The 13,400-nt window shown below is 36.4% G+C and overlaps 1 protein-coding gene across 1 annotated transcript in view; it reads right to left on the reverse strand.

Annotated features, from left to right (window-relative positions):
* The window catches only part of LOC129219715 (GMP reductase 1-like), a 43,882-nt gene extending 30,553 nt beyond the window's left edge, over positions 1-13,329 (reverse strand). Inside the window, exon 1 of the mRNA XM_054854001.1 lies at positions 13,182-13,329. Within this exon, the coding sequence (XP_054709976.1) occupies positions 13,182-13,268 (87 nt within the window). The 5' untranslated portion in view covers positions 13,269-13,329. The remainder of the gene's footprint in view (positions 1-13,181) is intronic.
* Positions 13,330-13,400: the final 71 nt, after the last annotated feature.

Consider the following 13,400-nt stretch of genomic DNA (forward strand, 5'->3'; position numbering starts at 1 on the left):
GAAACTTTTTGAACAAATCTTCATACACCCTTCCCCCTTAAGTCATCCAAAGACAGCCCAAAACAAAGCTCTTAAAATTTCAGAAACTAAAATATTTCGGGCTGGGGGTGCGGAACCCCCCCCCCCCCTCATTGTGTTTACTAAACGCAGTGTAAGTTTTTGTTTAGATTTATTTTTCTATTGAGAGAGCAACTCCCTTCCACACATCGCCAAAGACAACCCCAAGTTTTAAGACTTCAATTTCGAAAATGTTTCGAGAAAGACCCCTGAATTCCCTAACTCTTAACTCTCTCAAAAATAGCCAAAATAGCATTTCAATACTTCGGGGGAGAGACCTCTCCCCCCCCCCCCGAACTCTTTCCTCTAAGTTCACTAAATTTTACTTAAATTTGTGGTTTCCCCTTTTCATCACCGAAAATTTTAGAATTTAAATTCTAAAACGTATTGAGAGAAAGCCTTCGAATTCCCTCTTCTTAAGTCTTCCAAAGATTACCTAAAGCCGAGTTCTGAATACTTCAGCTTTGAATATTTTTTGGGAAAGGAGAACTCCGAACCCCAAGACGGTCCAAAGTTGCGCTTTTAAGACTCCAGTTTCGGAATTTCGCCTAAAGAGAGCCCCCTCCCCCCCCTCTTGACATTGCCAAAGACAGCCTAAAAGATTTAAGACTTCAATTACAAACTTTTCGGGAGAGGGTCGCAAATGCCCTTTAACTTAAGTCATTTAAGTATAGCCTCAAATAGTTTTTAACACATCAGCTACAAAACATTTTCATGTTAAAACACCAAAACCATCTCTCATAAATTCACCAAAGATTGCCTAAATTAGTGTTTTTAAGACTCCAATCTTCGATTCTTTTTTAAAACCCACTTTTACATCATCAGAGACAGCCTAAAACTTTTTGACTTTTAAAATTTTAAGAGTTTGTAGTGGAGAAATATCGAACCACTCCTAGCTTCAAAAATGTTTTCAATTCAGTTTTTCGATATTTTATACTGTAACCCGTGAGTAACACCCCCCCCCCCCTTTAGATTGTCCAAGATATCAACGTTTTAAGACCTCAGTATTATCGTGGGTTAATTTGCGGACAGATTACCCTCTTTGCAAGAGTATCGTTTTTTTGCAAGCTCGTGCTGCCGTTATTTTTCTTCTTCTTTCCTTTCTCTCCCCCCCCCACCCATATTTCCATTCTAGCGAGTGTTCGATTCAATGACATTACAATTTAGTGATTCCTCAAGTCTGTCAAAAATGCAGGAACGGTTTGCCCATCGGTGTTTCCAACCAGCTTGAAATCCCCCCCCCCCCAATTATTTCCGAAATTCCCATTTTCATTAAAATCTTCAAAATCCTTGATAGTTTTCTGTTTTACCTGGTATGTGGACGTCCTTTGCTGTGGCGAAAATATTTCATCTTGTCAGCAATCACTTTCAATCGGTGATGCAGATTCAACTTTTAAGACATTTTAAGCGCGTACATAATTTTCATTTATGCGTGTAAAGTTTACAAAAAAAAAAAAAACACAAATGAAAAAAAACGAAAGAATGATCGAAAATAGCATGAGAAAAGGCTAAATTTTCAATTAGAGCCGATTGCTTCGAAAAATCAGGGAGAATAGCGAGCAACTCCTCGGTTTGCAATGCAGTGAGTTGGAAATAACAAAGTTATACCTAAAAAAAGTCAAACTGCGCGAGCCGAAAAGCCACTCCTCCAAAAGCACGTTGCAGACTAAACAAGCACATGGCGGAAAACCGAGAGAATGTCGATGTAAATTTGTGGTTATGGAACGGTCCAGTAATATTAAAGCATATTTTTCAAACACTCAATTTTTCTTTTTTCATTAAAAATTAAAAGAAATTCATTGAATTTCTTTCCGTCCCGACCTCCGTCTCGGAAATTTTGTCAAGACGGAAATCCGTCCTGAGACGGAAGGTCTTGCACCCATGTCCAGCATCAGGGGTGAAGCAATATCAATAGTAATCATAATGAAAATTTTGAATCAATGCTTCTCTGGAGCAAGCGTGACATTTATTGCTTTCTTAGGATTTTTATCCTCATCTACACACATAAATTGCTACTTCTATGTGTATGTTAGGGTGGACCGAAAAAAGGAAATTTTCGAGAAGCATGATCCTCCTTTACTGGTCACCAAATTTAATTTTACCCGGTTAACTAGTCACTCAAAAATTGTTCTCTAAAATTCCTTTTCCTTATCAGATCTTATAAAATAGTGTCGGACTTAGTTAAAAGGCTGTTCGATAGTAATTTCTCCTTGAAATTTCGATCCTCAGTTCTGGGCATTCAAAACATACTTCTTGCTGTGACTCTGCCGAGTACCAAGAGTATGAATCAAACTCCTTTCAGCAAGACATACAAAATCTAATACCTGGAGAAAGTTAGTCAGTATTTAACATCCGTTCAAGGAACTACAAACACAGAGTTTAAAGCTTGATGTATGTTAGAAGAGATCATTCTTTTCTGTAAGCAACAACTTCATGAGTCAACATTGAAGGATTGTATTAATGTACTGTAACTAAATAAGTTGTTGTTATTTAGTAATGTATAAGTAAGAGAAAATGAAACAAAGTAACTATCATTAGTATTTTCCCCCTTTTTAATATTTCCACTAATTTATAGACATTGATTACATAAGCTGTTGTTTTTCTCACAGAATTCTACTGCTATTCATGAATATTTGTAAGGCTTTTTTTTTCTTCCTTAATTTCCCACTCCACATAAGTAGTCACTCCGCATAAGTGGTCAAAAATTTTTGGTCCCTTGAGTGACGACTTAACGAGGTTTTACTGTATTAAAATTTGACATTTTTAATAACTTATTCTGGAAAAGAAATTTTTACACATGTTTGCAAAGGAAAAAGCACTAAAAGCAAAGGAAGTTCTCATTTCTAAGGGGGGGCTTGAGCCCCCGCCCCCTTGCTCCCCTATATGGGCACCCTTGATTGGCAGCAAAATTAGAAAAAAGGTAAAATGATCAATTTTCAAATATTTTTATAAAAATTCAAATGTTCAAAATTTTTGTTCTAACATCGTTTACATGCTTCCTTTTAATACTCCCTTCATATATCTTTGAAAATATTTACATTCCTTTGCAGTTTTTTGTTCGCGCATAAGCCGCAAAGTTACGTGAAATTAACCAAAAATTGACGTATTTAGCTTATTTTGCACATTGCAGTACTTCTTCTATTAGATCCCAGTTATGCTTTTTTTAAATACAATTAATGTGGATTAAACAGCTCTTGGCTTGAATTGCAATTGTATTTTTTTTGCATTAACAACCCAGAACCCACCACAAGTAGATGGTTGCACTTGGTGTTCCATCCTGCTTTTCCCAAGAGTAGTTTTGTGCACTTATATATTTGTAAAGTAACTTCCATTTAGAATAACAATATGATTTTCAACAATTTTGTACGTTTTGAGCAAGATTTGAATTTGGACTTTCGACTCAGTTTTGGCATTGGTCTTTCCGAATAAAAACTTTTCAGATAAATCCATCTCTTGCATCTAATACCTAGATGAATTTCTACAGATTCGCTGACCAGTTCTACAATTCTTTCACCTGCCCGACTGTGATATGGCAATTTTAAAAATGCATACTTAAAAAAAATTGAGTCACATGCCCAACTTCAAACCTTGATCGAAACTTTATTGTGAATGTAATTTTTTTTTACAAATGTATATAAGTTATGTAAATAAATAGTTTTCTTAGAAATGGCATGACAAAGTTCAACCACCTACTTGTGATGGGCCCAAGAGTGCTGTTTCATCTTGTGAAGATGTGAAGATTAAACAAAAGAAAAAAAGAGAGAGAGAAAGTTTCAGACAATTAAAGAAAAGCTAAACATTATGTGCTTGAACAACTATAAAATTCGTCGAAGATAGCACAACAAATAAGTATTGAGTGAATTTTGCATATGTACAATTAAAAGAAAAGCAAATTTGTAAAAGCTCATCGAGTAGTAACTAAGCAAAATGCAAAAAATTGTGAAAATGGAAGCTGCTTTTGTATTATGAATTTAGGAAACCAGGAAGAGGGGTGTTGCTACAGATGGAAATGTTATAAACGAGCTAGTGAAGCAACTGTATTGTGCATTTAAAAAATATGTAAAAATAACGGTTTGATCCCGCAGCATAAATAATCATCTTCTTCACTTTAAGTTACGAATATCATTACTGGATCAACTGTACAATAAAACTATACAGCATTTGTTTTTCTTACTACATACTGTACTGGCTTATTTTATGTCTTTCTTTCCCACCGATTTTTTGCATCGTAGCAGTATTTTATGTTAAATGAAATGGTTTTTTTAATTTAAATATAAATTAAAACCCAGTTTTTATGTAAGAAACAGTAATGTTTCGTTAAGAAATGGTTTTTAACAGTTTGAAGTGTTGTTTACAATTGTTTAAAATAATTGGGTGTGTTTAAAAAAGTGTTTACACATACCCTTTTCCAGAACGTGAAATTTTGACTTGCGCAAGGGGTCTTGGAATGCATCTCTCGTGTAAGTCGAGACTCGACTGCATTTTCATATCTTAATTGTTGATAATAACCAATTTTAATCATTACCTAACCAAACATGTTACCTTTGTGTATCATAAAAGAGGATTTATATCTAGTGTCACATTAGCTGTAATTCCTGTCTTTATGTGTTGGCATTTCTAAAAACTATTTAAGAAAAATACTTAATGAAAGTGAAAAAATAAAAAAAAAGAATTGAAGCTCAGTTTATGGCTCCCTCCCCTCTCATATCTTGGCACCCCACTGGTCCCCCTCTTCGAAATGCCCTCTGTCCCCTTATGTTAAACATGACCTTGCATTGACAGATGACAGAAAGATGATGTTGCGACCAGCCGTCAAACTTTACACTCCAGTCTTGCACTTATTACAGTGAAACCTGTGTAAGTTGACCACTTGCGATGCAGTACTTTGGCGGTCAACTTAGACAGGTGGTCAACTTATAAAGGGTGGTAGGGTGGTAATGTTTTTATTTATTTTTTTTTCTGTCATTTCTTGCACCATGTATTCATTTTTTTTTTTTTTTTTTTTGAGCAATTCACCCTTAGGTACTCTTTCTGTTCAACTCCACTTTCATTGTTTAACATTATTGAAAGTGAAACAATAATTAAAAATACTATTCAAATACTTTTGTTATTTTTCCCTTGTTTTTAACTAGATTAGACACTGCAGTTTTAAAAATTCCATATATGCCAGCTAATTTTCTCTGGCTTTCTCCATTTTCAATTATTTTAATATTTCATACTTTTTATTAATCTCAAGTTCCACTAACTTTCGTTTTCAAGCCTTTTTATGTAAAACTTATTGCACAAAGAGCAACAAGTTCGACTCTCCCAATTCATAAAGGCAATATTAAAATGTCCTATTATCTCTGTGAGGGACCTGCGTCTTTAAAGGGGATAACGGCCCTAGAAATTGTAGAAAAAATAGAGAGAGAAAAAAATAAATAAACTAGCACTAAGGCTTATTCGCTTTACAAATAGACACTGCTGGCCGCTAGGGAGGGGCCCTACATATTTCTTTGCAGGGGGGCTCAAAATGTAATAGATCCGGGCTTGCTCTTTTCAGCAGAATTCCTGTGTTGCCACACCATATTGCAACTGGAAGAAAATACTTTGAACTTTTCTACTGACACCTATTTTCATCGAACAGAGTACAAATCCAGAGTACAAGTTCCATTTGAGCTATCTCAAATGGAACAACAAATGAAAAATAAGTTTGGAGAATAAGAAGCAGCATAAGCATTATGCTGCTGTTTAGTTAGTAAAATGCTAGTATGTAATCAAAGCATTAAAAACATTCTTTGAAAGCTATCAAAAAATACTATTATTATAAATAAATAAATAAGAAAATAAAATAATATGCTGAAGAAAGTTTAAAAACATGAACCAAGTGGTCAACTTACAAAGGGTTTTTTACAATACTCCATACCAAATTTGGCGAACAGTAGTGGTCAAGATAGACAGGTGGTCAAGATAGAGAGGTGGTTGTTCGGTGTGCCCTGTCACGCCCTACAGCAGCGCCACCTACAGCAAGTAAGAGTAAGCTGGCAGAAGCAATTGGATGTTCAACGAATGAGGAAGTTATCCTCAGCTGTGCCCTGCACATATATGTAACGGCCCCTTGGCCTATGTGAAGAACTGTTTCAGCTGTGCCCTGCACATATATGTAACGGCCCCTTGGCCTATGTAAAGAATCATTATCAATTCAATGCCCCTTTGGAATTAATAAAATACTTAAAAATTTCATAATACAGTCCACTACTCATTTCTGAGCTCTCAACCATTGGTCCGTCGAGCCGGAGCTCCAGTAAAATGACATCACTTGTTGGATTAAACCGTCAACGCGGAGCGCTAAAAGTCAAAGTAGAGAAATTGTGTAAGTTCGCATCTTTATTTACCCTGGATATTGAAGATGTGACAAAAACAGAAATTTTGCTAAAAAGCAAAATGAAAGCTGTTCTCGAACTGAAATCAGCACTTGAAGAGATGCTCTTGTCCTATACAAGACTCCCGGATGAAATCGATCTAAAGGACGCTCTATCCCTGACAATGGAGCTTCAAGACGAACTGGATCAAGCAGAGGTAAAAATTAATATTTTCCTCTCGAAATTAAACTGCAATTCTTCTACTGAAGAAACTTAAAAATGTAAACAAATTTAAAATTCCCGACTTACCCTTACCCTCATTTTCGGGAAGGTATGAAGATTTCCAGAACTTTAAAGTTCAATTCATGTCAATAATCGGGAATAATTCTGAACTAACCCCCACGCAACATTTATGTTATTTAAAAAGTTGCTTAAGGGGAGAAGCTAAAAGACTTGAATCGTCTCAAGATACATATGACTCTCTTTGGTCATCTTTAGAAGACAGATATGAAAATAAACGCGCAGTAATAGAACATTATGTGCTTAAAATATTAACTATGTCTAAGATTCAAGACTCTCCCAATCAGTTAATGCAACTGATAGATGATACAAAATGTCAAATCCGCGCATTAGATTTACTTGGATTGAAATCTAATGAACTGTCAGACACAGTAATTCTGTACATCTTGTTTCAAAAATTAGATCCAGATGTCAGGAAGAGTTTCGAAATGAAACTAAACAAAAATATCATTCCGAAACTTAACGATTTCTTAAGCTTTTTAGAAGAGCGTTCGAGAATAATTCAAGCGTCTACTTCTCAAACGCAGAAAAAGAAGTTCCAAGTTAATATGAAACTTGGCACCCATACAAATAGTGAAAACCACTCTCTTCTTCTGAAGAATAATAATAAAACTAAGCAATGTGTGATTTTCAATTGCAATGAAACGCACCCCTTATACCGGTGTGAGAAATTTAAACAAATGAATTTAAACAAAAGAATAGGCCTAGTAAATAAGTATAACTTTTGTAGAATTTGTTTGAATAACCATCTTCCAAATCCTTGCCTTTCGAAGAGCAAATACTTCATTTGCAATAAGGCTCATCATAGTCTGATTCATTGCATCGAGCAAGAAAAAAATGAAGACGCCAATACGTCTTCTCGAGTAGGCGATAAATCAAGTCCACCCCTCCCTTCCTTCCCTTCTACTTCAACCGCTTTACTAGCGCATGAGAATCAGAAAAATCCTTGCGTTATTTTGAACACAGCTGTGATTTATTTGAAAAATAGCAGTGGATCATTCAGTTCATTTCTGGCTTCCTTAGATTGCTGCTCAAGTGTTAATTTAATCACCACGAATGCCGCAAATTCTTTAGGATTAAAGAAGCAAAAAACCCACGTTCCTATTGCAGGAATCAGTGATTCCATCTGTAATTCAAAATCATTTATCTCAACTGAGTTATCTAACGAAACTAAATCTAAATTATACCATCTGGATATCTTAGTTGATCCAAAAATTGCTGTCTTCCCTCCATGTCATATAAATATTTCCAATTATAATTTTCCGTCCAATGTGAAACTAGCGGACGATGCATGGAATATTCCAAAAAAGGTAGATGTAATACTGGGAGCTTCCCTGTTTTTTGATCTTTTAGGCAAAAATAAAATTAAAATTGATAACTCACAATTATATTTAGTTGAAACTGTATTCGGTCATATCGTATCAGGTACCGTTCCGCCATCAAAATCTGATAAACCATCATCTAATTCATGTTTTCTACTATTAGAATCTGAGCGTTTGGACAAAGCATTAACCTCCTTTTGGGAAATTGAGCAGGTTGACCAAACCAAACCAATAGTCAGTGAAGAATTGCGTTATTGCAATGAACATTTTTTAAATACTCATTATCCGAAGAATGATGGTAGATACGTTGTTTATTTGCCTTTTAAACCTCAAATATCTAATGATGAGGGATTGGGGGATTCTCAGCTAATCGCTTCAAAGAGATTAACTCAGTTGTGGAAAAAATTAGATCGCAACCCAAAATTAAAAGAATTGTATGTAGATTTTCTTCAAGAATATGAAAATTTAGGCCATATGGAGGAATTAGTTGAAGATAAAAATCCTGAAGACGGCTTTTTCTTTCCCCATCATGGTGTGCTCCGACCGTCCAGCACGTCATCAAAATTAAGAGTTGTTTTTGACGGGAGTTGCAAAACCACTAACGGGAAGTCACTAAATGATTTGTTATTAAAGGGAGGAATGATCCAAGATGATCTCTTTGCTATAACAACGCATTTTAGAAAACATATTTGGGCGTTTACTGTTGATATCAATAAAATGTTTCGCCAAATCGAAGTAGATCCTTCTCACTCTAATTTCCAAAAAATCTTGTGGAGAGAAGGGGAGGAGGAACCGGACAAAATTTTTCGCTTAAAAACTGTCACATACGGATGTGCAAGCAGCCCATATCTTGCTACAAGAACGCTGCAACAACTTGCAAGGGATGAGGAAAAAAGTTTCCCATTAGCCTCGGAAATCGTCCTCAACGATTTTTACACGGACGATTGTCTCTCTGGAACGTCCAATCTGACGGACTTCAAGGAATTAACTAGACAATTATCTGAACTACTTCAGGCAGGTCAAATGTGTCTACACAAATGGCGTTCTAATGCAGATGTAAGGTCATTAGACTGTCCAGATTTCTCTTTCAAGGAAAATGATTTAGATTCACCCGTGAAAACACTAGGACTGCTATCGAATAGTAACTCAGACACCTTTAACTTTAAGGTTACTGTGAACTTAAGCTCTACTTATACAAAGCGAGAAGTGCTCAGCCAAATTGCTAGCTTATTCGACCCGTTAGGACTAACCGGTTCGGTAATATGTCAAGCCAAAATATTATAATGCAACAGCTTTGGTTGCTAAAATGCGACTGGAATGAACAAGTTCCACCTGACTTTTTGTTGGAATGGGACAAGTTTCTAAGGTCTCTTCCAGTTATAGAAACATTTAATATTCCAAGATGCATCCTTGTACAAGATCCGACCTCCATCTCAATCCACGGTTTCGCTGATGCCAGCGAAAAGGCGTTTGGAGCGTCAGTATACCTCAAATCCTCTAACTCGGACACTCATGGCTGCAAACTTATCTGTAGCAAAAGCCGAGTTTCACCTTTAAAGACGGTCAGTATTCCCAGATTGGAGCTGTCAGCGTGCCTCCTGCTATGCCAACTGGTTCACAGAGTGATGACCGCTCTCAAGCTTAAAATAGATAAGGTGACATTGTGGTCAGATTCGACTATTGCTCTCGCCTGGATCTCCACCTCACCACATCTCCTCAAGACATTCGTCAGCAATCGAGTATCATTGATTCAGGAACTTTCTAAAAATTTTGACTGGAAACACGTGATTTCCGAGTTGAACCCATCAGACCCATTGTCCTGGGGACAAGACGCCATTTCGTTCTCTACCAACAAGCTTTGGTGGGATGGCCCCGAGTTCCTTGCAGATGACAACTGGACCTTCAACTCAAACCCAGAATCTAATTACAGTGAAGAATATTTTGCGAAAGAACTGAAACAAAATACAACTTCCCTGTTGATTGTACACGACAACTTATTTTTTGAGGGCCTCTTTAGTATTACTAATTGTTTCTTGAAATTAATTCGTGTGATTAGTTTACTTTTTAGGTTTCACAATAACTGCAGAAAACCAGGTAGTAAACTAACAGGCCCCATCAGTTCGGATGAAATGGAAAAATCTAAAATTTTTCTTCTTCAACTTGTACAAAGTAAGTACTTTTTTGAAGAAATTTTGGCTTTGAAAAAAGGTTTGCCACTCTCTTCAAGGAGTAAGTTAAAATATTTTGATCCATTTCTTGATAAAAATGGTTTGATTAGAGTGAGTGTTAGGATAAACAATGCAAATTTAAGCTATAATCAAAGGCATCCCATTATATTGCCATCTGAGCATAAGATAACCAAACTTATTTTTCTTTATTTTCATGCTAAAAACTTTCACAATGGCCCACAAGCTTTGTTAAATTCGGTTAGGCAGTTGTATTGGCCACTTAATGGCAGGAACATTGCTAGGCAGATTGTTCACCAATGTGTTATTTGTACTAAGGCAAAACCTATCTCTTCTCAACAAATAATGGGAGAATTACCTTCAGAAAGGATTAATGTTAATTTTACGTTTAATTCTTGTGCTATTGATTATTGTGGTCCATTTCTGATTAATTATAAGGGCCAACGAAAAGGTAACTATCACAAGATATACGTTTGTATTTTTGTTTGCATGGCAACAAAGGCAATCCACTTAGAGATCGTAAATGACTTAACTGCCGAAGCATGTATTGCTTGCTTAAAGCGGTTTTTTGCCCGACGAGGTAAACCAGAAAAAATATTTAGTGACAATGCAAAGAATTTCGAGGGTGCAAATTCAGAAATTAAAAAATTGAGGGATCTTTTCAATAAACAAAATGATTCTTTGTATAATTTTTTAACTGAGGAAAATATAAAATGGAAATTTATACCTCCGAGAGCACCAAATTTTAATGGTCTTGCAGAAGCAGGAGTCAAGTCTTTCAAGTATTATTTCAAACGAACTGTAGGAGATACAATATTAACCTATGAAGAGTTTTTAACTATTGTTATTAGGGTAGAGGGAATTTTAAACTCACGCCCTCTAACTCCTTTAACATCAAATATTGATGATTTAGATGTTCTAACTCCTGGACATTTTCTCATAGGTAGACCAATTAATACTATCGCTGAACCTAACTTAACTGAGTTAAATAATAACAGACTTAGTTTATGGCAGAAAACAACTAAAATGGTTCAAAATATCTGGAAGAATTGGTCAAATAACTATTTGAGCACATTAATCCAGAGAAATAAATGGTTGTTTGCTAAACAAAATGTAAAAATTGGAGATATGATAGTTGTAAAGGAAGAAAACCTTCCTACCTGTAAATGGTTATTGGGAAGAATTAATGAGATATTCTACGGAAAAGACAACCATGTAAGAGTTGTTACAGTTCAGACTAAAAATGGTATATACAAAAGACCAATTACAAAAATTGCAGTTTTGCCTATTGAGAATGTATAAAGATTTACCTGTAGAATTTTATATTGTGTGTAATTTTGAATTGTATGTGAATGTTCGGTATTTCTTTAGTCATTTTATATAATTTTGTTTTTACTATTTATATTTGATTATTTGTTATATTAATTTGTTGAAATCAACATTTCAACGCCGGGCGGAATGTTCGGTGTGCCCTGTCACGCCCTACAGCAGCGCCACCTACAGCAAGTAAGAGTAAGCTAGCAGAAGCAATTGGATGTTCAACGAATGAGGAAGTTATCCTCAGCTGTGCCCTGCACATATATGTAACGGCCCCTTGGCCTATGTGAAGAACTATTTCAGCTGTGCCCTGCACATATATGTAACGGCCCCTTGGCCTATGTAAAGAATCATTATCAATTCAATGCCCCTTTGGAATTAATAAAATACTTAAAAATTTCATAATACAGTCCACTACTCATTTCTGAGCTCTCAACCAGTGGTCAAGTTACAGAGGTTTTCCTTCATTATATGAGATAGGGCTAATTTCGTTCCTGACAAAAGCGGTCAACATAGACAGGTGGTCAACTTCACAGGTTTTACACTACTATTTTCGCCTGATCTCCCAATGGGGGCGTGCAAAGTGGCCAAAATGCCTACCATGTTTCGTCCGCCTGTTTTTTTCTTCGGCACTGGCCACAGCTGATAACAAGAATAAAGCTGAAATAACACTTTCTTGTTATTATTAAATGGTCTCCTACGAGGGAGAGGCGGGGTGCACCACTTTAAGTCAACATTGTTTTTTTGGAGAGTCAAAATTTTAATTTGTCTTTACTTCTATTTATTTTCCGATTTAGAAAAGTGAGGCTGAATTTAGCGCCCCTTGAACGTAGTGCACGCCCACTTACAGAAGGCCTGAATGAAAAGTGAGAGGGCAAGGCCCCCTCACTTTTGAAAGTGAAAGGAAGCAGGGGGCAAAGGGGACAGTATTACAATAAACTGTACTGAAGTGAAAATGTACTGACAATACTGACAGTAAACAGGGAACCCTTGCCCCCTAGTACAAGCCGCCTATGCCATATTTGTGTGCGTAACCTTGAAGATTGTGGCGGCCTGATTGGTATGGAATGGGACTCTTAACTGAAGAGTCCGAGTTCCATCTCAGCCAGTCGAAGATCTTCTGTGTTCGTTAATAGTGACTGGGGCGCGTCATATGTTGTGGTCACAAAGTCCTACATGAGAATCAGTACCTCGGGGGGGGGGGGGGGGGGGGGGGGTGCGGAACCAGGGATTGCTCGGTTTGGATTAAAAAACCAGAGCTGACTGCAGAATCCCATCCAACCAGTTAAACCACAAATAGTGGTAAATATAGGATGACTCTGGAGATTGATGAGTGTAACATTGCCAGGGCATAGTTTGCATGGAAGCTGAATGCCGACACATACTTTAGTTTAATTTTTTTCAAATTCGACGGGAGTGCAGACTATGCACGCATGAAAGTTCTCTGATACTATAGGGTTCCCAAGTTTCTTTTGCCAGGTATTAAGCCCTGATTCTTGAGAACAAATGCACCAACTACTGCAAGTACCAAAGTTTATTTGGACGTGTATTTAACCTGCAGTGCACATTTCGGAATTGGTATTACAGCAGTGTATTACGTCAAATTCAAGACGTAAATCCATAACTTAATATTAAAAAGATAAGTATAACAGACTCACATCGTTGCGACTTTTAAGTGTACTTCGCTTCGGCCTGAGAAGAACGTCTTTGAAATCAAGTTTTATATCGTTTTCAATGTGAGGCATTATGAAGAAAATAGTTATCTCAGTACAAATCTTACTCTCCTTCAGCTTTCAGCAACTGTAGAGAGCAGACGGCTTTCGAGCACATAACCGCGGTTTTGTTTATAACTGGCATCTTATTTCTTTTGTTTTCCT

This window comes from Uloborus diversus, chromosome 4, assembly GCF_026930045.1.
Source record: "Uloborus diversus isolate 005 chromosome 4, Udiv.v.3.1, whole genome shotgun sequence".
Lineage (NCBI taxonomy): Eukaryota > Metazoa > Arthropoda > Arachnida > Araneae > Uloboridae > Uloborus > Uloborus diversus.